The sequence below is a fragment of the Barbus barbus genome (assembly GCF_936440315.1).
Source record: "Barbus barbus genome assembly, chromosome: 47".
Classification (NCBI taxonomy): domain Eukaryota; kingdom Metazoa; phylum Chordata; class Actinopteri; order Cypriniformes; family Cyprinidae; genus Barbus; species Barbus barbus.
Genome location: NC_136725.1, coordinates 10,038,935 through 10,065,436, shown reverse-complemented (window position 1 = coordinate 10,065,436; position 26,502 = coordinate 10,038,935). Strand labels below are relative to the sequence as shown.

The following is a 26,502-nucleotide window of genomic DNA, read 5'->3' as shown; positions in this document are numbered from 1 at the left end:
AGTTTTGAAGCCAGTTTCACACAAATAGGTGAATACAGAGACAAAATACACATTAAACTCGTCTACATGGACCCATATAGACCATTTAATTTCAAAACTGTTAACATCTTAACCAATTTTGTCAATTTTAATTAAAAGCTACAAAGGCTTCAGTGCATATCAGTGAACAGATGTTTGGAGGGAATGCTGATTCTCTCTCACACACACCACACACACACTGCACACCCTCACAGGGTCATTAATGATATTCTTGCCACACCATTTAAACATGAGAGCAAACATTTACTGTGGTTAACAGCCCTCCTGCAACACCCAGGCTATTACCACAGCTGCTGCTTAAAGTGTGTATGTGTGTGTGTGGCATGGCACCTGGATATGACCACAGAATGATGATTTACATATGTTTGTCCCTATACACGAATCGATATTCATGTGTACATCGGGTGTCCCACCTGGATATGTCAACGGCACCATTACATGTGCAGCTGTCGCACGACAATTGCGGCGACACTGAATTAAAGCTCTTACAACAATTAACCTTCCTCACACCTGTACTTGTCGCACCTTTTATCCAATTACCTGTCACAACCAAGCACATCTTAGTTTTTAATTTCTCCTTTAACAAGTACACAGTGTTATTTTCCTTTTGAAATGCCTCGAAAGATCAAATAAATGTCAGGTCATGGCTAATATTGTCAGTGATTGGATGATTGCTTTTAATAGAGCCAAAATGAGAGAAAACACATTCGAACAACACTGCTAATTAATGAGCTATTTCAAACAATTTTAATCATGCAGTAAGCAGACAAATCCTGCTGGGCAAAGATTATTCAGTATTGATGCTATCTTGAGATTTAGTTTAATTGTAGACACTTGTGCATTAGTTTTAGACAATATATTAATTTCTGGTTCTACAAACAACACATCCATCTTAAAATCTGACAGTTCTTCACATCAGCATCATGTGGTGGTGGTGACTTGATTCAGAAATTTACACTACAACCGAATTTATAAAATATATATTCTAAATAGCATTAGAGATTAAAAGTGTGCATCCATTTGCACTATTTAGGACGACTTCCTCTTCACAAAATAGAGCTTTGGCTAATTGCTACAAAGCTTTTTACAATGTGACTACAAAGTTATTCTATGCCTAGCCACCTAATTTTATCGTAAGAATGGTTTCAGCAATTTGTAACTTAAATGTGCAAGGCGTCTGCTGTACAAAAACAATCCATTACACTGCTTGAAATTGCAAACTGGTATTTATCATATTATTTAAATTCAGTATCATAATCATAAACACATTGGTTTGCAGTGCAAATAGTTTTGCCGTTAAACTGCACTTCATTATTCTTCTAGCCAATAAATTGGAAGTTTTGCACATTCACAGAAAATAGCAAAATAAGGTAGATACTAACATATAAAATGGTGTACTTTACCATCGTCAGCACAGTATAAACAAGAGACAGCCTTAACTCCAGATTTAGCTGAAGTTGAATTGCTTTTGGCATGTTTTTTATCTTAAATAAATGATTCACTCTTTTTGCTCAGTAGCTCCAATTGCAAACCCATATCATGCATTAATAACCCAACAACAGCAAAAGTATTGCTACACATTTATGTTCCAAAACTTGATCCAAAAGGGACACAATTTAAGTATGAAGGAATGTAAAAGTGTAACAACAGTATGATCCATCAGCTGCATTTGGCATGCCTTGGAGTGACAAGACGGTATATTTGATGTGTCAGTCATGGCTCCTACAGCGTTATATTAATGCATATCACACATCATATTGTGACAGTTTCAAATGAGGTCTAAATGAATATCAGATGTAACTGCCATGAGTAGACATGAGCACTGTTATGGAGGAAATTAATTGATGGCTTAAAAAAAAGTGACATTTGTCATGCATGGAAATATTCTGAGCGTGCCTCAAACAAAATCACCAGCGATTTTCAGTACTAAAGAAATTAGTGTTTTTATTCATTTCACAAGTGTTCTTTCTTTATTTCAACATAATTATTGACAGATTTTGTACGTGTGTTTTTAACTAGGCGCAAGTGCAATGTCAATAGATTCAGTGCAACAATATTCTTCTCAACGAAGAGTGTAATCAATTCCTCACCCTTTCTCTATCTGTCTCTCCCTCTCCATCTTTCGATTTGTCTGCTAAACAGCAAAGAGACATCTACAGCTCAGAAAATCTATAGCCTGTCTCACAATTCTGCCAAGAACACATTTCTGTCATAGCGCATTTGACATGATTACATCACAAAAGACAAAATAAACACTGCGCATTTTCTCATAAATGCCAGACAATTTACACGCACACTGTCAGAGAGAGGTGTTTAAAGCTGGAGTGTGTAATTTTTTGGATGTCAACACACTTTCTGCTATACCAGCTTAATTTGTAAAGACAAATATAAGAAAGACTATTCCTTTAATGACTTTTATCCAAAACAATTTCCATTATGAAGATGATTCACACTTATGCAACTAAACACGTGCCCATTCGTAACCCTTCATGAATGCATAACACTGAGTTCATTCACATATCAAATGAATTACAAGTTGTCAGGGTGCTTATTGTCTTGCTGTGGCATTAGGCGATTACAGACCAAAGATGTGCCCCTCTGGGCCCCGTGCCAACCCCTCCTTCGGCCATGACCTAATTTCCTCTTTCAACCATCTACTGCCTGACATGATGGGTCCCTGCTCAGTCTTTCTCCTGTCTCTTTCTGAAATGCTAATCTGGTGTCAAAACGGACTACTTTTTTTTTCCAGAGATGCATTTGAGTTATTGCAGGCTGTGTAAATATTTATAAATGATAAAAGCACAGTCTGAAATCATTAACATGCCACTTAGACTCATCAACTTAGCTAAAGAAGAGAACATAGTGGCGTCGAACACAAAAAAGAAACACTTGATTTGTTCGCATTAAGATCTGAAAAGCCATTTTGAATGTCAGCTGAAAGAGAAAAGCCATTGTGATGAACAAACGGTTTGTTTTGTGCCAGGCACGTGCTAGCACATTAGTATTTACATTGACTTGACCATTTTATTATGAGTGGATCAATGACGTGGGGAACGTGCGCAGGGTGATTGCTGTTCTCAATCAAATGAGCTCGGAGCTTTACAACACAATGATCACATAAAGTGGTTTAAGGGCACCAGTGGTGCAGGCATTAAGTAATATTGAATTGGGGATGCAGGGGCGGTCAAGGGGGAGGAGGTTAAAACGATTACGTGGCAACTTTGTGCTCAGGGACCAAGGGGGAGGAGGTTTGTCGAGGCAGCCCAGGCCTGATGATTTAGTAATTTCTCAAAGTGGTGTAACACACTGCCTCTCAGGCCTGTCATTCCAGCACTAAGCAGCATTAATAAACACCCGCTGCTGATGGCTTACTTCTATATGAGCGAGTCTGTCCAATGGAGTGGAACGAGTTTGATTTCAATGTGTCATTTGGGAATACCTGTACGAATTCTTCAAGCACCTCCTGGCAAATTGAGGACAAATTCCTTCTCAAATTGAAACCATCAAGGGATTGTTGTAAAAGAAGGACAAGAAATAGAAATGGTGAGGCAGAGGAAGAGAGAGGGACCGTTTAAACGAAATTGTATAAAGAGAGAATAGGTGTATTGGATAAAAAGTAAGATGGCTCTGATGTATTGTAAATGTTGATCCATACGGACAAACAAACACTGCTACATTTATGGGCCAAAATCACAACAGCAAGCAATCTGTGCAAAATGGATATAAATTCATATGGAAAAAATAAATGCAATAAAGTTGGAGCTGTGGCATAGTGGTTTGCGTTGATGCGTTTACCTCTGGTGTTTATGCAGAAAATGTGATTCCTGCTTTTGTCAGCTCCCCTTCTAGTTTTCCCACCTCCCTCATAGTTTACAAATCTTTTCAATATTAATAATAATGGCAAAAAACAAGTCAGAAAAACACAACACAAAACAAAAAACAACTAAAAACAAAACACCACAAAACAGAAAAGAACTAAAATACAAAACAACAAAACACCACAACATAAAACAAAAAAACCACCACAACTCAAAACAAATACTAAACATAAAAACATTACAACACAAAAGAAAAAACACAGCTAAAACAAAATAAAACCCACAATAAACAGTAATAATACATTTTAATTATTACAGCATTAAAACTTTATATTAGAATAGACCAAGATGCATTTGATTTGGCTAGCTGCACTGGTTCATTAAGTCCTGTGATCATCTCAGCTGCATGAATGAGAATGGAGCTGATTGTTGACATGCAGGATCTAGTCTAGGGTCTCCTGCTCTGTGAGGTTCTAAATGGAGCAAGACGAGAGAGCATGAAGGGGAAGGCTATGAGTCACAGATCCCAGAACAGTGAAGAGTGGTGAATGGGGATGTCACCCCTGGAGAACTGCGCCTGCGGTTCAGAGCGCTAGCGTGACAGCGTAAGCTGCTGATGGGCTCCTTTCACAGATTACTATAGTGAACATCCAACACAATGCAACAGCATCTGTAGGGGATGTGAGGGTAAAGCGTGCAAAGCTTTGTCGTGTCTCACTGTTGGGCTTGTAACAGCAAGAGCGATGCTGAAAGTCAGGATGACACTCTACAGATGTCCTATCAAGACTGACAAATGAAACAATGGCGAAGGCCAATGCCGCCTTCAAGTGCTCCAGGGATGCACCTACGAAATGACACATCAAGGTCAGAAACACAATACTGAAGTAACAGTGAATGACAGCCAAAAAAAATAAAAAATTGTACCATAAGTGAATACACCTGCATTCCCAATCTATATTTAATTTATATATTTAGCTTAGTTTTTATCTACAAAATATTAATTCATATTTAAATAATAATAATAATAATAATAATAATAATACAGAAAGACAGCACCTGCCGCAGTTATACCTGCAGATATGTATATTATACCTGAAGAAAGCTACTTGTTCGCAGGACCCCAAGCAAAAAATAGATAAATATCAAAATAGGTATAATTAAATTTTTTTGTTTACCAGTTTCCCACTGGTAAAAATGATTTTACGTTATTATTTCTGTGCATGTAACACGTAATGACTACATTTCCAGCTCCACTTAGAGGCTGTAAACAGCCTTAAATTCATACAGCAGTTTTACTAATAAACAGAACAATAATAAACATCCACACAGTATGTTTGATCAGTCTACCTAGATTATATGTAACAGACCAAAGCAGCTTGTTTAGTTTCAGTAAGGAGGCTGTCAAAATGAGTTAGAGATCTAGATGCCTTATTTGTAGCTAACTTGGCTGGTACATCCAACCCTTATTTCAAACATCTGAAGTTTGAAATTTCACTTCAAGCCAAGAAGGACTTTCTACATATAATTACATACCAAGTCGGTAATATACTCTGTAGTCACAATTAGAATAATGCAAAAGTGATTACTACAGAAGTACAGTTAAACTTCAAACATAGATCAGCTAAAATTATTCTTTCCACTGTAGGTATTATTTTTCATTTTTCATCTCAAAATGAGACAAGGCTTTGCTCAAGTTGTGTGTTTAAGGTGTTTTTTTAAACTAATGAAGCTTTTTTTTTAGCAGAATCATCTTTCTTACCAAAATCTGTGACTAAAATCTAAATATAAGACTGAAATCTGTGACCTGAACATCTACAATAGTTACATTTACATTCAGTCATTTAGCAGATGCTTTTAAGGGACTTCCAAAGTAGAACATTATGAGTTATGAGTTATAAATTACATCCATCTTCAGCTTCACTGGATTACATGAACATCTTTAGCATGTGCACATTATGACATCATTTCTATAGATGATGATTTCTAAACATTTATATTAGATTCTTCAAGTTGTTAACCTTCTCAAAACAGCATCTTAAAGAAGGAGCACATCACATTGGACAGTTGTCTCCTAAATGACACACTATACACTCAACTGTCTGGTGTATAAATTTTATAAGATTATTTTATCATCTAACATCGGAGTCCAAGCCCCTTTTATTCATCTACATAAGGAAAGCTGCAACAGATGAGTGCATGGAGTGTCCAACATTCCACACCGGTTTTTTTTTCAATAAAATAAGTGCATGATCTGGGTATTTGGAGTGCACTTCATGTTGGAATTTTCAGTCTGAACACACTACTCGCACCATTTATACTACAAAATGGCAGAATAGTGAATAAGCAAGCAAATTCGGACACACTTTACATATTTGGCAGAAAAACAACAACCTATAAAGCCACATCTACTTGAATCACAAACACACTCACAGAGGAACAACAGAAAATCCAATACTGTGCAAACAGACCCAGGCAATTAGAGTCCAGAAAGAAGCAGTCTACAGACAATAATAAACCAGTCATTATGCCGCCACTGAGCTTTTCACAGCCAAACCAAACAAGTACTTCCAAAAAACAGCAGTTAAAAACACATTCACGCAAAGGCCGCGGTACAAGGTTAACCTGGTCTCTTACCTCAAGAGCTTCCAGCGTCATAAATCCCGATATTGAGAATCCATCAATGATGTCCTCCTCAGCAGAGGTAGACTCCTTCCTTTTCCTCCTCGGTGGCCTGGGTCGTGAGGAAGAGGGGGGGTTGGTCCTGTCTTCCCTCTCCGAATCCGAGGAGAATCGAAGCACGGTGCCCCGGACATGCTTATTCCTGATCCCGTTAGACACGCGCTCCCGGTCTCGCACAGACCGAGACTTCCGCTTTTTCCGGATCCCGATGCACCGCGGGCCATCCATTTCACCAGATGACACACTCAACCGAACACTTCCTGTTAGGAGGCTCTCGGCCTGCGCTCAGAGGTGGATGCAGAACGATTCCCAACAAACACCTGTAATGGAAGGCTCAATAACTGTACTCCAGCTGTGCAATTATCCAAATTCCAAAAGCGGCTGATGCTATGTGACTTTGTTTGGAGTGCGATACGCACATGAGATTCCAGAAGGATAAATGCATATATCCACAAGCACAGAAACCCAAAATCGAATCCGGTTAAGGGTTGCCAAACTGGAAAGTATCCAAACTTCCAAATTCAGCCCACGTTTAAGGGAAACAAACTGGCAGATCACTTGAAGTGTCTTCCAACGGAGCTGTAACGGGTCTCCACATGGCTGTCCTCACGGATCCAACACTCTGTTTAAGTGCAGTCTGACACCTTCCCATCCTACAAGTCAAAGAGATAGAGAGCAGACGTTTGAAATGTTCTCTCTGAGAGCCTTCCCAGAATCCCCACCCTTAGCTATACATAGGAATATATCATGCAGGCATATGAATAAAGCAATTTTCACAACACATTTGGACTCTCTGCAAGAGATCATCTTAAGATGCCTTCCTTTTGATCTAATTCCACAATGGCTACAGTCACTTTCACATTCCCTTCTTCCCAGATTCTTACAGTTTCTTGAAAGAAAACAAAATCTATTGTAGGAAATTATTCAGAATGTGTTCTTGCAGATTAAATACATCATATAATGAGCCATTTACAGAGCTGGGTCTAGATCTCCAGTTTTACAAATTCAAGAGCTTGTATTTCTCCTCCTGCACACTGTCATTATTCTGAGACTGCTATAACCGGAGACAGGAGGGGGGGAAATTATTCATTTTTCTTAACAGAGCTGTGGATCAAGAAAAAAAAAAGTCATTTTCTCACAGCAATTTTTAGTTCAGCTGATTACACTGACAGAACATTTATGGCTGACTTTCCAGTCATCTTCTTATGCAGTTACATCTATGTACTTAAAACACCAACAGCCACAATCATTCGGCACTCTACTGATAATCTCTACTCAGGGTTCCTCTGTTTATTTTTCAATGTCACCAAACTATAGATAAAACTCTGAAAACCTTGCTAAATCTTCCACACTCAGGGTTGTCAAAGAGGTGTTTTATCTGAATAGCAATTACTAACATCAGCTGAAATTATTCATGCAAGGCATTATTTTTACATAAAACAAGACATTGCTCGAAATATTAAATAATTCTGTCATTAGTTGTGTGCTGAAGTTTGTAGCAGAATCATCTCCAGTCTGTGTCTGACATTTAAATATATGACAAAAATATGTGACCTGAACATCTACAATAGCTGCATTATGACATCATGATCATCAAGCTTTAAATTCACCAAATGACATGAACACCTTTAGCAGCTACACTGTAACATCATAATCAGCTATAAGCTTCCAATTAAATCACACAAACAGCATCTACATTAGACAACATAATCACCTTCACTAAAACACTGACATAATCAAGCATTAACATAAACACCGTTAGATGACATTTAGACCTATCTTTACAAGACAACATGAACATTTACAGTAGCAACAATGACATCATAATCAAGCATCAACTTAAACATCCTCTGATGAGAAGAACATGTCATTATATCAAAACTAGCCATAAATGTAAGTGTCTTGTCCAGTGAGGTTTACAAGACACATAGAAATCATAAAATCAAGCATCAACGTGAACTTCACAAGATGACATGAACATCTACAGCAGCTACAGTATGACATCATAGACACCCATCAACTTAAAACTTCACTAGCAACCAACCTTCATCTGCCTTCAAAATCCACCACTAACAAATATCAGCATTGCAATCTGACTTTTTCGAATAAATTATGCATTCCAGAAACATTTTACCAACAGCAATGACCAACAGTCCAGGTGGGCTATTATTATAAAGCTATTCCCAACCACATATCCCTTTAACCTGATGATGCCCTGTACTGCTCCTGTCACACACACGCGTACGCGCGCACACACACACACACCCCAAATATATAAATGGTTTTAATGTATTTACAGTCCATGCCGCCCTCCCTTCACTCTCGCTGTCTTCCACGAGTCCTTTTTGTCTCTCTCTCTCTTTCTCTCCGTCAGGAAATCTCACGCACCGTGGCCGGTCCAGCCCACAGCAGCAGCAGCAGCGCCTGGCACTGCCTCCTTCAGCTCTAGATCCACCAAAATACAAAGCCTGCCTTCTCTCCTGCAGGACAAAAGCAACACATGCAAAGCCTGGCGAGTGGAGGAGGGCCGTCCGAGCGAGTCGTCGGCATTCGGAAAGCGCGCTGCTCTAGAACGGAAAACAAAAGAGATTTTTTTTCCCACAAACAAATAAATCCTGCAAGGAAGCGACGCTGCTCCTCTCCGAGAGTCCGTGCTTCAGGATCCCGGAGCGAGGGGGGACCGGGCGCATTGATACAGTACTGCCGCAGTGCCGCTTTACAGGCGATCCGCTTCCTCAGCGAATATAGTGCTGCGCTCTCTATAGAGAAGGCTCGGTTTAAATGCAGAAGATATTCCTTTTAGTTGCTATATCTTATTAGACACTCTAAATGTACTTCAAAATACCACCCGTTCCCATTACACTGCCATTTTCAAAATAACGAAAACTAACTGTATTCTGTATGGTACTGATTACTAGATGAGGGTACGAATTAGGGTTTGACCGCCTCTATTTAAAGGCTTAAACGCCACAGAAGTATGTCTTAAGAAGTTTTAATTCGGTATTAATTCTACTCATACTATAAACAACGTTTAGTAGGGTTTTCAAACGTTTAAAAGACCGAACAAATTCGATTGTATGAAAGCTACTTTTCAGCTGTTTGCCTGAGGTGGTAACCATGCAGGCAATTTCAGTGTTTTCCGTTTTCATACATTAAAATCTACATACGGTCATTTACTTATTGCAAGAATATTTTTAATATATTTTTTGTTTGTTTGTTTAAAACCATTGTTTAAAAAGCCACCTGTGGTTATGGCAGGAAATCAAGGATTGGATTGCATCAGATGAACCTTATGACTTATTATTGCTCTTATTACTTGACTGATGTATTAAATGGGAACCAAATAAATGCATTTGAATTTGTTTAAAACTTGCAGCAGGGAACATCCAGCCTACCAAAAGAGCATTTGCTTCTAGACAATACACAACATGACAAAAATTCAAAACACTCTGCACACTGAATCACCGCATAGCCAATTTTTTTTACACGCAGACAAGAAAATAATTTGACATATTAAGAATCTTGCAGCCTATTTGTAGTTTACAAGGCCTATTGTCTCTTTAGGTTCTTCCATCTGTCCAACCACATTGTGTTCATTCAGGCCTCATCAGCACCAATGAATTAGTGAAAACAATCCTGAATTTATGGCATCTAAACTTGCTGGCTGCTAATCAGACTTAGTAATTGCACAGGCTATTAAATCTTCATTTGGCATCGCATGGGTTTTCAACCAAAACATCCAGCTAAAAAGCAGCACAAGTTTCTTTTCAACCATGGCATCTGGCACAATGCATATCAAGGTGTTTTATCATAGTATGAAATACATAAAACAAGTCACCGCATAATCAAACACTTGTTTCCTTTTAACATTTTCAATGCCTTCAGGCTGTGCATAACTTTCTATGCCTCTAACACGCAGCTATTAGGCAATTAGTAACTGCTATTAGGCAAAATGTACAATCAATTAAGTCAAACAAATCATTTACACTTACACGTTTTGAATGTGTCAGATGTTGTTTCTCATTCTTTTATACTGTTTGTATTGCTCTTGTTATGTCATATGAAGAGGTTTTCCCTTTAGGCCAACCATGGAGTGATCTTATGCACCCCTGCTATCAAACTGCACTGAAACCAGAGCCTAACTTTACTTATTCAAAATGTTTGTGCGGTCAAGAGAGGCACAGCAGATGAACTGGTGGCAGATGGAGACATATCTGGGAGACAGTGATTTAGTCAGGTTTCTGCAGGTTTTATGAAAGTACACTGAAGACCTTTTTAAAACCACGTAAAGGAAATTTAAGGACTAAATTGAAGGGAACATCAATATGTTATCTAAAAGTAAATGTATGGGGAGTACACAATGAGGTGTATTACAGTTTTTTTCAAATGCTAACATCCCTTTGTCCAATCTGTAGTCACATTTTCAAAACTCAAAACACAATTAACACAACATCCGTTTGTTGTGACCATACATTTACACAATTCATGTTGTTTTCACACAATATTCAGTCAATTAACACGTTTTTTAAAATGCTTAAATGTTCTTTTCACACAAGCTTACCCCATACCAAAAATAATGGATCTTTCTTATCGTTTTTACAAATGCTAAAACATTTCCAAACTTAAATATAGTGTAAAGCCTCTACTTCTGCAACAAAAGCAGCTTAAAAGATCTGCTAAGAATTATTTTAATTACTAATAATTGAGAAACAGCTGATTCCAGGGAGAGGTGGATGAGGAAGCGGAATAGTTGGGACGAGGAAAAGGACTGGTTGGACCAGGAAGAGGAGTAGTTGGACCAGGACTGTCTGGTTTGGTTCAGCTACCAAATCAAGAGACTACAGCAGACAGTCAGGGTTGCTGAGAGGAATATTTGTGCCCCCCTGCCCAACCTCTTCTCCAGATACATCTCCAGAGTGAGGAAAAGGGCTAAGAAAATCACTTTGGACCCCACACACCCTGCCCACTCTCTCTTTGAACTGTTGCCTTCTGGTCAACGATACCAACCAGAACAGCCAGGCACAAGAACAGTTTCTTAACGCAGGCTATATTCAGCCTGAACAATTGTAAAACATTCATAACAATACATTGTCCATCATAACTGACACATTTATACAGAGAAAACTGAAAATTGTTCATCTGTGAACTACACACTTGTAAATAACATATCTGTACATTCATTTAAAGTTTTTTTTTTAATCACTGACAGCAATTTCATTTTGCCAGTAAAGCCTTTACTGTTGCAATTCTGTCACTTTTCTTTTACATTCCATAAAGTACTGATGATCCTTCACTATGCTGTACACATAGGCCTACTATATACAATGAATCCACTCACACACACAAAAATGAAATTGCTGGCTGAATTATTATTATTATTGTTGTTGTCATATTTTTTAATGGATCTCATATTGTATGTTCTATACAGGCCGAACTGAGACATGATAAGTAATGCAGTTTTTGTAATGCCATTAATTGTTAGCATTTTGACAGTCTATGCACTATAATTGACTACATGTTCCTGTTGGATAGAAAACCAGTGTTAATGTTTTGACCGAATGACTCAATTTTGAATCGGGCTTGCTGTGTTTTGATAGAGTTAGTATATGAAGAAAAAGGTATTCAGCATTTTGAAATGTAGAGTTTGTATTTATTTAACAAAATATGGTTTTGGCCAGAAAATGAACTATTTGGCTAACTGTGTGATGTAGGTGTGTTGCTGTGTTGAGAGTTTAGAAAAAGTACTTTAAGTATTGGTAAACGCTTGTTAGCAATTGAAAAAAAAAAAACTGTAAAGTAGCAACACTTCAAAGTATGAGAAAACAACTTCCTACCGATCTCCATTTTTAATTCATTAAAAGAGGCTTGATTACCTCAAACACTAGAATATGGAAACAACTTTTACTGTGGTAATTATCTTTGTCTCATTTTTTCAGTTCAAAACATTCTTAAATAAATATCAATTTAATGTAGAATCAAAATGACATAAAATACTAAGTCTTGTTTTCTCTGAAATGAATCAAAATGAAGTCAGCTTATGATTAAAACAAGAGCAAATATGCGCCAGGGGGCTTAACTCAAAGGCAAAACAGATATTTGTTTTATTCCCCCTCAATTTTATTCAATTTCTCAGAAAACAATACTTAATTTCTCTTCATTTGGCATTTCAGTATTTCTTTATATGGAAAAGAAAATTACTGAGGAAGATAATGTTTTTTTGCAACATTTAATGCTAGGACTGTATGAATTTAAGACTTAAGGCCTTCAGTTGTGGAAGAGCAAATTATGATTTTTTAAGACCCGCAGAAACCCTGTTTACAAACACAGTATAAAATTCTGTCTACAAGGAGCAATTCAGCTTAGCATGAGTGATATAACCCACTTGATGTGTTTAATCCATCTCACACTCACCCCCCTTTTACACATCCTGATAGAAAACACACAACAATTTATTCACGCCACATTCACGCCTCATTAAAAAGAGCACAATGCAATACTTCAAGCAAGTATGACTCTGCAACACTTTCCTCCATGTAAACTGTCAAGCATCAAGATATGGGTTTTCTACGAGAGGTCCTGCAGTCCTGGGAATTCATTCAGCTAATACAGTGTGTTCTAAAGATGGGGATGGTACTATACCGGGTATATTTATATAGCATATAGATCTATGACTCTACGCTCCTCTGCCTGTGATTAATAGACCAATACACAAGCATAATAATGGGACTGTATCAAGTGCGAGAAGAGAGGAAAAAGAATGTTCCTTCTTTAAAATCGCAGCATTCCACATCTCTCTAAAATGGATTTTTAAAGCAACAATTGTCTCAGAGCATAACACGCATTACTTAATTCATTTTCATGCAATCAGGCCAATATTGTCCTCACCCCATCATTAACCAAATGCCTCATTTGCACTTTCATTAGCTATAAAGATTTTTCATTCTTTCTGGCACCCAATCAAGAGTCACTGTAACGATTTGCATGCTGTGTATCCATAGTGTTTTTATCGATGTTGTCTGAAATAACAGAGTGAGCTCTTCTATCTGCTCCCCGGGAGAGAAGGGATGTAACAGCTGTCTCCTTGACACCAGATGGGCGGGACTGATTTTGTCATCAGTTTGTGAGCTTTTAATTACTCAGTAAATCACTTTAAATAGGCTAATGAAAAAAAAGCATGATGAAAGATATGAATATGTTATATTCAGATATTAATCCGTTTCTAATTATTTAATATTTTGATTCCGACAGCATAATAGATGTAGACTGGCATCCCCATTTTCAAAAAAAAAGTTTATTATTGTATTGTATTATTGTAAAAGCCATATACTCAGTTATAATAAAATATTGTATAATTGCATGCATTGCATATAGCACATTCAGATCGATGTCATATTGCTAAAACATAGGCTTCCTGAACTGATCACATACACACTATATCAACATATGTTTATATATAGTGGCAGATATGCTTGCCTTCTGAAAGCTTGTTTATTTCTAGCCCTAATGTAGTCTTAACAACTGCAGAGCATAACAAATGTATGTGAAAGAGAAGTTATTTTATTCCCCAGCTCCTACGGACAAAATAATTACCAGTGTTCAAACTCAAACTAACAATAATGCTTCAGTGATCTTAGCATTTCCTCAAAATTATAAGACGCAGGAAGCTGAGTACAGTTCATAATACACAGTATTTACTTCTGATGAGCCATTTACACCTGATAAAACATCCAAAGCCAGCTGCTCACTAACAAACAACTGTCAACTTTTAACAGAACTAACTTCTAAAAGAACTATCTACTTTTCAGACTGATAATGTAGATTTACATAAATTCTGCATTACTGTACATCACTTGCTCACCAATTCATCCTCTATAGTGAATGGGTGCCGTCAGAATGAGAATCTAAACAGCTAATAAAAACTTCAAGAATTCACAAGAATTCCACATGACATCTTGTGAAGCAAAACAACTTCATGTTTTTAATAAACAAATCCATCTAGATGTTTTTAACTTCAAATTGTTGAGTCATTAAATCCTAATGCAAAGTCACCTTGTCTGAATCAGAAGCAAAATATGCACAGATCATTGTTTCACAAGATGTTACAGCAATTGATTGACTGGAGTTGTATGGATTATTGCGGATTATCGTGATGTTATCTCAGCTGTTTGGATTCTAATTCCCATTCACTGCAGAGGATCCATTGGTGAGCAAATGATGTAATGCTAAATTGTTTCAATGAGGGGGAAAAAGCATCTACATCTTGCATGGCCTGAGAGTAAGTTACTTTTTATGCAAATTTTCATTTTGGGTGAACTATTCCTTTAAACATGGACTACTGAAGGCTACTGAAACAGAGGTAACTAAAAGAGCTGGAGTTCTGATCGGGAAAGACTGTTAAAATTAAATAAAACTGAAACCACAACCATAAGAGAGAGTAAACAGAACAAATGTCAATCCTCTACAGAAAAAAAATACTACTCAAGCAGCTGCAGCTATATAAAAATCCTCAAGAATCAGTGAACTACTGCGGTCCCTCGGCTCAGAATCTTCCAGACACCTATCAAACACACTGACAGTGCAGATGAAGTCTCTACAGCCCAGAGGAAAACATCACATTGCAGACAATTAAAGGTTTACCACACACACACAACAGCACCATTCAAAAGCTTTTTCAAACACCCAACTCATGTAAAACCTTATTATCCAAAAAACAACAAAAAAAGAAAATTCTGTCATTTACTCACCATCATGTCATTACAATCCCAAACTCCCCCTTTAAAATCTGTCATTATGGTTTAAATGCCATTCATTCCTCTTGCTCCGATCCCTGCCTGCGCTGACAGTCACTGTAACACATGGACCTCTGCCAGCATATTATTACCAACTTTAACAGCCATCTGTGTCTCTGACTCAGGGGATGAGGTTTTGATAACTCCCCTGTCATTCCTTGTCATTCTCTTCACCGTGACAAATACATGTATATATGCGCTGTATGTAGAGATGTGTGGATATAAAAACTATCATTGTAGCTTTCTATCAACAAAGCAATATTTATTCCTACAGTTTTCAAAAACAGTTTTCAGAGTGCTGACACCAAATTGCTATTTATGTTGATCACACCACACTAAAGTGTGTTCTCTAAAGTAACATGTGGCACAAAGGTGTAAAATCTCCCAACACCAAACTCGTTTATATGAAATCAAACATTTAAGTGAATAAAACAAGACTGTAAATAAATCAGATTTTTTATCTGCATGTCATGCGAATAAACAGAATCCATTACCACTTTGTCTAATGTGTCTTGTCTGTATATTCTGTGGAATACCAGCACACATGAAAGAAATAGCTATATATTACATATGCATGCTGAACATGATTTGTTGCCATATGCTGCAAAAATCAGCAAAATGCCATGACAAATTATTTTTAGTGCACTTTACATAAATTTAACTAGAATTTCTAAAGAAAATGCGAGTAGTGCTTGCTCACGCAAAACTCATCCAACTTGGGTGGTTGCCAAGACTTTGCTATGCATTTGCTACAGCATTCTGGGTCAGACTTTGAATGCATGCTAGTTTGACAACAGCCTTGTTCAAAGGTTTTGAGTGTTTTTTGTTTTTTTTTAAATACGCTTTAATATCTTTTAAATATACAGAGAAAGAGAACAATAGCTACAACAAAAGATGGACGGATGGATGGATGGATGGAGAAAGAACAGAAATAAGGGACAGATGGATGGACGGACAAACAGAAGGGTGGACAGACAAGCAAGATGATAGATATAGAAAAGATGGATGGATGGATGGAGAAAGAGCAAAAATAAAGGACAGATGGCTGGATGGACAGACGAGCAAGTTGATAGATATAGAAAAGATGGATGGATGGATAATAGATGAACAGATATATAGACAGAACAGAACAACTGACAGAATGTTGGATGGATGGATGGATGGATGGATGGATGGACAGATGACCAAGTTGATAGATGTAGAAAAGATGGATGGATGGATAATAGATAGATGAATAAATGAATAAAATAGATAGAACAGAATAACTGAGAATGATGGGTGGACGGACAGATGGATGGATAGAGAAAGAACAGAAAGAAAGGACAGACAGACAGACGGATGGACAGATGAGCAAGTTGACAGATATAGAAAAATTGGATGGATAATAGATAGATGGATAGATGAAAAAAACAGAACGACTGACAGAATGATGGATGGTTGGATGGATGATGATTAGAGAAAGAATAGAAATAAAGGACAGATGGATGGACGAATGGACAGATGAGCAAGTTGATAGATATAGAAAAGATGGATGGATGGATAATAGATGAACAGATATATAGACAGAACAGAGCAACTGATAGAATGATGGATAGATGGATGAGAAAGAAGAGAACAATGGATTGATGGGCAGGTTGATAGATATTGAATAGATGAAAAATGAATAGATCAACAGATCGATGGATGGATGAATGGATTAAATTCAGGGATAAATTGATAGCACAATAGATTGATTAGATTGATACAACTGTTGAAATAACAACTGATAGAATAATAGAAAGAATGAAAGTACAATACCAACTTCCTGTGATACCAACTACCAATCAATTCAACACATCTTTGATGCCAATATTTAGTTTGCATGTGGCTGCATGAAATCAGCACAGGCCTCCAACAAGTCTTCTTGTCTAGAAATCTAGGTTGGCGGGTGATCTATAAAAGCCTGCCTTTGTTTCACTAAGTTAAATGAGTAAAACAGCTTCTCCAAAACAGTGTCAAGGGGTGAAAGCGAAACATTCAGTGACCCTACTGCGAGGCTGTCATTCAGCAAATCAACACTGCTCCATTACCTCCTGCACCCTCTTGTCAAGATTACAAAAAAGCTTTTACTTCAAATGCATGTTTAAGAGTTTTCCTCGCAGGGCTTTGGGAGGGTGAAGTGGAGAGGGGAAGGCGGGGGAGGAGAGCAGAGGATGGATCGTGGAAGAGAGGTACAAGTGCTATGTTTTTCTTTTGCCGTTATACAGCATGACAGGAAGTTCGCATCACTCCGCTTCCTGTCGTACATGCTGCACTGGATCTGCTGAATGTCCAATAACAGAAGGGCCATTAGCTCAAAGCATGTGTCGGGGGGCCGTGCGCACGCAGGCAAGCTGAAAGAGACACAGATGAGCCTCTGAAAACTATTCCTCTTCCCTGGCACTGCGACATTCAGCCATCTGAATACACAATTTACAGAGAGATATGTAAATACGCCATATTCTCTCAGCCCCCATCTTGAAAGCACGCACACACACGTAGCCCAAGCAGGCTAATTGTTCCTTTTAAGAGGCAAAATGAGAACAGTATCTCATTGTGCAGGCAGAAGATGGAGAGAGAGGAACGCAGAGAGAGAGAAATAGAGGGATCTCTCCGGAATACGAGGCAGGGATATTTTCCAATTATTCAGCCTTTCTCTGCTATCCCAGAGGGCAAGCTCTGGAGTGCGAGAGAGGCAAAGAGAAAGTCGCACTCGTTTATTAGTATTAGGGGCCTCTTCTGTTTTTCCTCCCAGGCCTGTGGTCCCTACACACAGTGGCAGAACACACACATGCACACACACACACACACAGAAAAACTTGGAAAAGAAAATGGAAAGACATTAGGGGAAATTAGGAAAACCACACAGGTACTCTGGCCCCCAAAAAGTATTTGGACACTTAAGTTACACCCAAAATATTTGAAGTTCTTCAGACAATAAAATCAAATAAAGACGCTTTTATTTTGAAGAAAGATAAGTAAACTCATAACAAAAGTACAATATACTGTATATATAATTTCCTTGAGCTTATGGATATACTAGAAGAAAAATAATATACAAATGTGGATATTTTAGTTTTTTATATTAATTATATATTCTATTATTATATAATATATTATTATTATTATTATTATTATGACAATACAATATTATATATGTTTTTATAAAAGTAAAACAATTTATTATTATTATTATCATCATCATCATCATTATAGATTAAGGAAAGGGAAGGGAAGTGGTGTGTGGCCAAGTATGGTGACCCATACTCGGAATTTGTGCTCTGCATTTAACCCATCCAAGTGTACACGTAGTAGTGAACATACACCCGGAGCAGTGGGCAGTCAATGCTGCGGCGCCTGGGGAGCAGTTGGGGGTTTTTCTATTACTATTTCTATTCTATTATTATAATAGTAATAGAAAACCTCAGACATCTTTAGATAATATATACTATACTTTATATATAGTTTCCATTTTCATTGATCTTTTCAAAGATACTTCACACTGTAAGAAAAATATTATTTTGATTTTTAAAATCAGAAATGATAATAAGATTATATAAAACTATTTATTATCATCATCATCTTTATTATTTTACTATTATTATTGCTATAATAATAATAATAATAGAAATACACTTTACATAATACAAATCTTTAGATAATAGAAGTACATATGTATATAGTTTCCTTTTTCCTTTTCAAAGATATTTCACACTGTAATATATATATATATATATATATATATATATATATATATATATATATATATATATATATATATATATATATATATATATATATATATATATATATATATATACATATACACACACTGAAAAAATGGAGCAAGATTTGCCTTGAAACAATTTTCACTGTGAAATTGTAAATAAATAATTTTACAAAGAAATGGCAAGTAACCCATTTACTTAAAGATGAAATTTTGAAGTAGAAAGACTGAAATAGTATTTTCTTGTGAAATGTACTCTTGACAAATATTTTTTTACAGTATATATGCTTGTGTGTACTGTATATGTATATATAACAATGATATTCATTATTATAATGAATAACAAATTAAATTTTTAAATATAATATTATTAATATTATAAATTTAAATATATTATAATTTATAAAACAACAATAACAATAGTATGATTATAAATGACAATAATAATGTGTTCGATGACTGTTACACAAGCCGGTAAAAAGTCATCACATTTAGAGCTCATAATTATTTGCAGATGTCACTTGTTTTGATAATATTTACACACTGAAATTTATTTGTATGGTAAGTATGGTGCAAGTTTCCAAGTACTTTTTCAGAGCCACTGTATATGCAGAGTACAGTAAGTACAGTTAAAGAATCTCAGTCTCACACTCACACTCAAAGCTACAGCACTTTGTGCTGTTTGTGTAGTTTGTGATTTGGCAACGTGTCACTCACTTATTACGAGTAGCATTAATTCTCATGCTAGCAGCCAGCTGCTTGAATACTGAGGACACACTGTTCACATTTAGATTAGCGAACACAATAAGTATACAATATGCCATTGAAATTCACAGTTTGTTTTCACCATCCGTTCATCCATTCATGCCGTCATCCTTATTAGTTTTCGTGCCTCTTGGAAAACTGTTGCATTCAGTGGGGCTTTCAATGTGCTCAATAATAAGCATTTAAAAATGACAGGCATGAATGTGAATTAATTCTTCACACATGAAAGAAAAGGAAAATTATTACCTGTCACTAAATGACAACTGCTTTAGAATGTTAAAAAATGTATTAGAAAATGTACTCTATAGTGTTAGGAAATACAGCATTTCAGCCATGCCAATATGCACAATATAGTAACCACTAAGACGTAAAACATATGTTTATGTCAGAACTGTGTAGGATATGTTAGAGATAGGTGTGTCTGCCTGCTCTCTGAGAGCTGGTCTGTTGGCCTGTACTGACTCATCTGACTGTAGTCAGTGCCATCTCTAGCACTGCATGTTGGCATGACTGTGATGTAGGTTATTACATTACCTCAGTGACTGCAGCGGCTGCTGTACAGAGATGAAGCAATACATCAAACCTCCACACATCTCACCCGGCCTGCAGCTCACGGACCACTTCCCTGATTTTCAGCACTCGGCCTGTCTATCTGTGTAGACCTGCATCTATCCATCAATCCATCCATTCATCAGTCTGTCCATCCATCCATCCATCCATCCAACCAAATAGTCCTTTTGGAAACATAAGTACAATGTAAAAACGTATATATACAATCTGTGCATTGTATCAAATGATTCATTTAAATGTAAGTACAAGAAGATGATTTTGCAGTAAATCACAGGGTTTGAATGACATATTAAACATCTATCAATTTACATTTTCTATGTTTAAGTAGAAATTGAACTCGCTTCATTGAAAACTAAGCAAGTACAAATAACACACTTGTGTTTTCTGAGAATCATGTTCCTTCCTGAAATAAATATTCGATGTGTGCTGGACAAAGACGGCATTCAGTTATTTCTTCATTTCCTCATGTCTCACAGCAGGCAAGAAGATGCTTTATTTTATCATACCTCATCTATAAATAGAGACAGTAAAGGAAACAGCAAAAGAAGAGAAGAATAAACAAAGCACCTTGTAGAGAAGAGGTGACATCCTGATACAAGACTCATTTCTGCAGGTAAATAATTTTCCAGAGAAAAATGTGTGTCGCTGTCATTGGCTTGTCAGGCCTATTGTCCTTGAGCAATGATGCTGCCTGCTAGCATGTCTGAGGGAAAAAATACCCATATCACGACAAGAAACAAATTGCACTGTCGATCTGAATGAATTGGGTGGACAGAAATCACAGGTTTCCTCCACTAAACCTTTGACTGAGCTGCGGTTTTGAATTGCTTTGATACATGCCCGTAGATCCACGAGTGGGATGAGTTTTTGCATCCGGAAAAAATGGAGAGAAGACCCGGCACATTTTTGCAGTAGTTTCCACCCGAGAGAGTGCACTCTATGTGTGCTTGCCGAGGAGGAGTTCAGGAAGAGTCAGAGAATTACAGGCTATCATAGCCAAGTGGGTGTCAAATTATCCTTTCAGCGCATTTGCACCATCACATGTTCCTCTGTGTGAGTGTGTGAGAGTGTGTGGCCCCTAACCCAGCTGCATCTCCACAGTAATGAGCTTCACTCAAGATGGAGAGAGGGTGTGAGAGAAAGACAAAATTTGTGTATGTGTGTGTGTGTGTGTATATGTGTAGGGGTTGGGGGGGCAGTGAGAAGAATGATAGCACAACACCAGCATATCAATAAGCACCAGCTATGAACATGTATTTTAATGGCCAACTTGCTACTGACAAGTGACTATATTTATATATACCCAATTCTGTTTTATTTAAATGTATATATTTAAAAAAAAAAAACAATTCTATAATAATTCGTTTTGAAATAATTTTTGAAAAATCCCTTAATTTTCCATTTACTTCAGTACAGTATACACTTTTGGAAACACTGTCAATTCAGATAATAAATTGAATGGCCAATTTATTACATTGACAAGTGATTATATATTGTTAATTTAAATATATACATTTTTGGAATAAAAAAAAATTAAATGAAATGTGTTAATTTTTTATTTAAATAAAAAATAAATGTAAGTGTATATATATATATATATATATATATATATATATTTGTGTGTGTGTGTGTGTGTGTGTGTGTGTATGCATATATATATATATCATACACTTTGGATATACTGTAAATGACAATGCTGATATTCATGCTAATAAAGCTGTGTTGACTGTATATGTGTGTCGGAGAGAACAAAAAGTGAGAATATAACACTTGTCTGTGACCATATTAACATCTCTGTGTTCACTGTTGGCTTCCCTTGCATCATGCGTCAGGGCCCTGTGTCTGAGCATCTCCTACAGCCCTGTTCAACAAACAGAGTATGTGTTACTCCTGAGGAAAGATGAATTCAATAAAGAATTTTCTATTAGAATAAAGAAATGATAAAACAAAGAGAGAATAAAAAAGAAGTCTGTAAAACAATACAACATAAAGGTGTATAGAACAACTACAACTGTATGATGACATTTTCACAAAAAGGAGTGAAAGCTAAAGTAAGTGTGTGTGTGTTAGGGCTGTAGTCAAGTCCACCTTTGTCGAGTCCAAGACAAGTCCAAGACCAGGACTATCGAGTCCGAGTCAAGACTGAGTCCAAAGAGGTTCGAGTTCAAGTCCAAGAGGTTCGAGTCCAAGTCAAGTCCAAGTCCAAATGAGACGGTCAAAACAGAAAAAGAAAATAAAAGCATCTTCTTCAAAACCACATACTTAACTATTGATCATTTATGTGACACGAGAGACAGCATATTTTCTATTCTAAGATAATGATTTTGCATTATTATTTGTGATCTAAAAGCATGCGCAGCAACACTGTAGGATCAAATTAGGCTATTTTATTTACTTTATGTTTAGCAGTTTCACTAAAGTCACATAAGCTGAAGTGCAACTTCACATTTTCAGCATTTTTATTAACAATCACATTCTGGGAAAATATTACAAAGAACAAGCAACATAAGTCTAAAAAATAAATCAACATGTTCCCATTCTTGAACTTGTTACTTGTTCTAAAGCAGGGTGTCCAAACTCAGTCCTAGAAGGCCGGTGTCCTGCAGAGTTTAGCTCCAACTTGCCTCAACACACCTGCCTGAAAGTTTCTAGTACGCTTAGATTAGCTTTTTCAGGTGTGTTTGATAAGGGTTGGAGCTGAATTCTGCAGGACACCAGCCCTCCAGGACCAAGTTTTGAGACCCCTGTCCTAAAGAAACCATAGTACAATGTAACCCTCCCAAGCAAGGCTGTGTAGCATATAAACACCTTCAGCTCTGTGTTTCTGTGTGGCCACGCATGCATTTGTTTGCTGTTTACCTTAGGCCATATAATATAGGTGCAATATATATCCCCCGGCCCCGGGGATAGGGGGATATAGACAGTATTACAGGTGTTAAGCTGAGGCCATTTTTAATAGTAGAAATAAAAATCATTTAGTTCAGTTAGAGAACAGACAATTAAAGATTGAAAAATTAAAGAAATTAAAAATTAGAAGGTTTTTTTGTATTTGTTTCTAGGCTGGACAATATGGCAAAAAAAATAAAATAAAATTGATATTCATAGAATATTTGACCAATTCTCGATTTTGTACAATTTTAACTAGTCAACTTGAAAATATAACTACAACATGATTCAAACAACTTTTTTTTATTAAACCTCTAGTTAAAGAAAATTATATTCTAAGTGCACCACACATGAAGTTGTCATCATGATGTAAATGTTAAACAAATCACTAAATATCTTTGCAGAAAAGATGCATGAACTACAACTACATCTTGTACAAACTTTTCTTATGCATAGGCCTATATGTCCAGAAATAATACAAGAAAAATGCTTAAAAAATTCTCAAGTAATTCAAATTCAAAATGACTGAAGGTATAACACCTAGAGTGCAATTATTAACTATAAATGCTCTGTAAAAACAATGAACAGTAGTTTTCAGCCTGTCACCCTGATGCACACATGAAATATCAGACATACAGTAGTAGTTCTTCACGGGTTTTGTATTTGATTACGCTGCTTTTCCATTGTTTTTGTTCTGTGTAAACATGGACGCGTTTGACTGTTGTGCTCGAGTCTCTTGCAGTGACTCGTGCATGAAACGGCTTTCTAAAAACGAGGCGCTCTAGTTATTAAAACGTTTAACGCCAATCTTCTTGCATTTTTTCCTATTCCACTGCACGCGTCGCATCTTTGTCAACACAAAAGCATATTCTGTGTGAATGGCATAGAGAGCATCACAAGAGAGCGGTAATCATGTGCGCTGACATGCGGTTGGATCGTTCTTCTCTCTTTACTGTTATTGTCAAGGTGTCTAATTCTAGCGTTTGGTAATATTTCTATTCAAAATCGCGATTCCTCGATTTATAAAAAATACATCTGTGGCAAAACATTAAAGCCGATAAAATTAATCCATAAAATCTGAAAAATCGCCCAGCCATAGCCCCAGTGTATGCTTAGGCCCTATTTTTACTTTATTTAAATTTTGTGTAATTTATCTATTTTATTTTACATCAAGGTGTTTGATCCTCCAGGCTTTATTAATTTTGCTCTTATTCGTTCTGTTTCTTATTCATTTGGTTCCACAGCGTTTTTTTTGTGTTTTTTTTTAACATTTGTAAGTTTGTTATTTTATATTATGCTTATAGCATATGGTGTATTCGTTTTGTTAATAAAAGTCCCATGTTTATTGCAGAAAATTTGTCGTTGTAAGTTATAGATAAGCAATTGACGCGGAATTGCGTTACTGAAAGTAAAAGTAAAATGCGCACGGGCATTTATTAGCCATTTAAAAGTGAAGGAAAGTGAGCTGGAAGAGAGGGAAAACTCCAACAAACTTTGTAAAACCAAACTGTATTATGTAACTCGCCGACATTGCGTCTGTGGCCAAAATAAAAATTAATTATGCTTCTGAGCAGCATGCACACTTGGAGCCAGGCATATGACGCAGCCGTGCATTTACCAGGCGACCAATGGCAATGCCAGTCCTAGATGGATTGTAAATTAAACCATTTACATTACACATTTTCCGAACAAGCGAGCCAGATTAATGGTTTTGTTTTGAAAGAGAAAAAAAGCAAATATAGCTGGACTCGGTCGAGACCAACTAGAACATTTGGCGAGTCCAATGACCAAGTCCGAGACAAGTCCGAGTCCAAATACCAACGAGTACAAGACAAGTCCGAGACGACAGAAAAACGTCTCGAGTCCGGACTACAGGACTCCGGACTCCGAGTACTACAGCCCTATTGTGTGTGTGTGTGTGTGTCCTGATGTTCTGTGGTCTTAGATTAACATCTTCAAATCTTGTGTTTTCAGGAATCTTGTGGATAAAATAGACTTAAACCTGTGTTGGCGGTTGGATGTCATTGCATTCTGAATATTGTCAGTGACTCAGAAACAAAACACAAAACACTAGGCAAATACTGTTGCCATTAAAACCATTGCTGTGCAAACATATGCAAAGATATTTGCTTCTTATGGATAATTTTCCCTCATTGGTTTCAGTAAAACTACATGTATTTTATTCAGCATTAATATTTGAAGTCACTTCAATCATATCCAATGATTTTCTGCATATAACTACACAATATAACCGTTGTCTGTTTTATATGGTATTACCTATAGGGAATTTAAAAATGATTATCTCTTTCTCCACAGCCTCCATTAAAAAAATGGCCAAACTATCCAACAAGTCGTGGAAGTCGTGGCCTAATGGTTAGAGAGTCGGACTCGTAATCGAAAGGTTGCGGGTTCGAGTCTCGGGCCGGCAGGGATTGTAGGTGGGGGGAGTGAATGTACAGCGCTCTCTCCACCCTCAATACCACGACTGAGGTGCCCTTGAGCAAGGCACCGAACCCCCAACTGCTCCCCGGGCGCTGCAGCATGGCTGCCCACTGCTCCGGGTGTGTGTTCACGGTGTGTGTGTGTGCATTTGTTCACTACTCACTGCTGTGTGTGTGCACTTGGATGGGTTAAACGCAGAGCACCAATTTCGAGTATGGGTCACCATACTTGACAATACGTCACGAAAAAAAAAAAAAAACAAGGCTGTTCAATTCATACTGAGGTAATGAACTGAAAAATTTATCCAATTTTCATAATGGTTTTCAATGACCCTACAAAAGAATTTCACTTCTCTGTTATATAGCGTCATATTAAAAAGTTCAGCTTTTAATGCTGACCTTACATGGTCATAAAGAATCATTTAAAATGATGGCCTGACATAAGGGAGAGCAAACTATAAAGTTCAAAAGCGGAAACATATGGCTATCTAAAATTTAATGTGTATTCATAAGATAAATGAAGCAGAGTGTTAAAGCAGGACTGTGGCCTTTAAAGAAAATGGAAGTATACTGCTCTTATAATTTTAGGAATTTGGCATTTAAAATGAAACACACCGCTAGTGGTGTACATTAGATCAACCTTTTTTGTTGGATTGTCCTTTTAGTAGAGTGATCATTTTATTTAATATGAAAGGAGTCCTCAAATATTTTTGTTGTCACAGCTTTTTTACAACCAGGATTTGTTGCTTTTCTGTGTAAGTAGTGAGATT

At 36.9% G+C, this 26,502-nt stretch overlaps 1 protein-coding gene across 1 annotated transcript in view; it reads right to left on the bottom strand.

Moving 5' to 3' along the window:
• Positions 1-9,202, bottom strand: part of LOC306866191 (autism susceptibility gene 2 protein homolog) — a 73,911-nt gene extending 64,709 nt beyond the window's left edge. Inside the window, exons 1-2 of the mRNA XM_079411274.1 lie at positions 8,834-9,202; positions 6,492-7,189 (exon numbers count right to left, since the gene is read on the bottom strand). Coding sequence (XP_079267400.1) covers positions 6,492-6,764 — 273 coding nt within the window. The 5' untranslated portion in view covers positions 6,765-7,189; positions 8,834-9,202. The remainder of the gene's footprint in view (positions 1-6,491; positions 7,190-8,833) is intronic.
• Between the last annotated feature and the right edge of the window lie 17,300 nt (positions 9,203-26,502).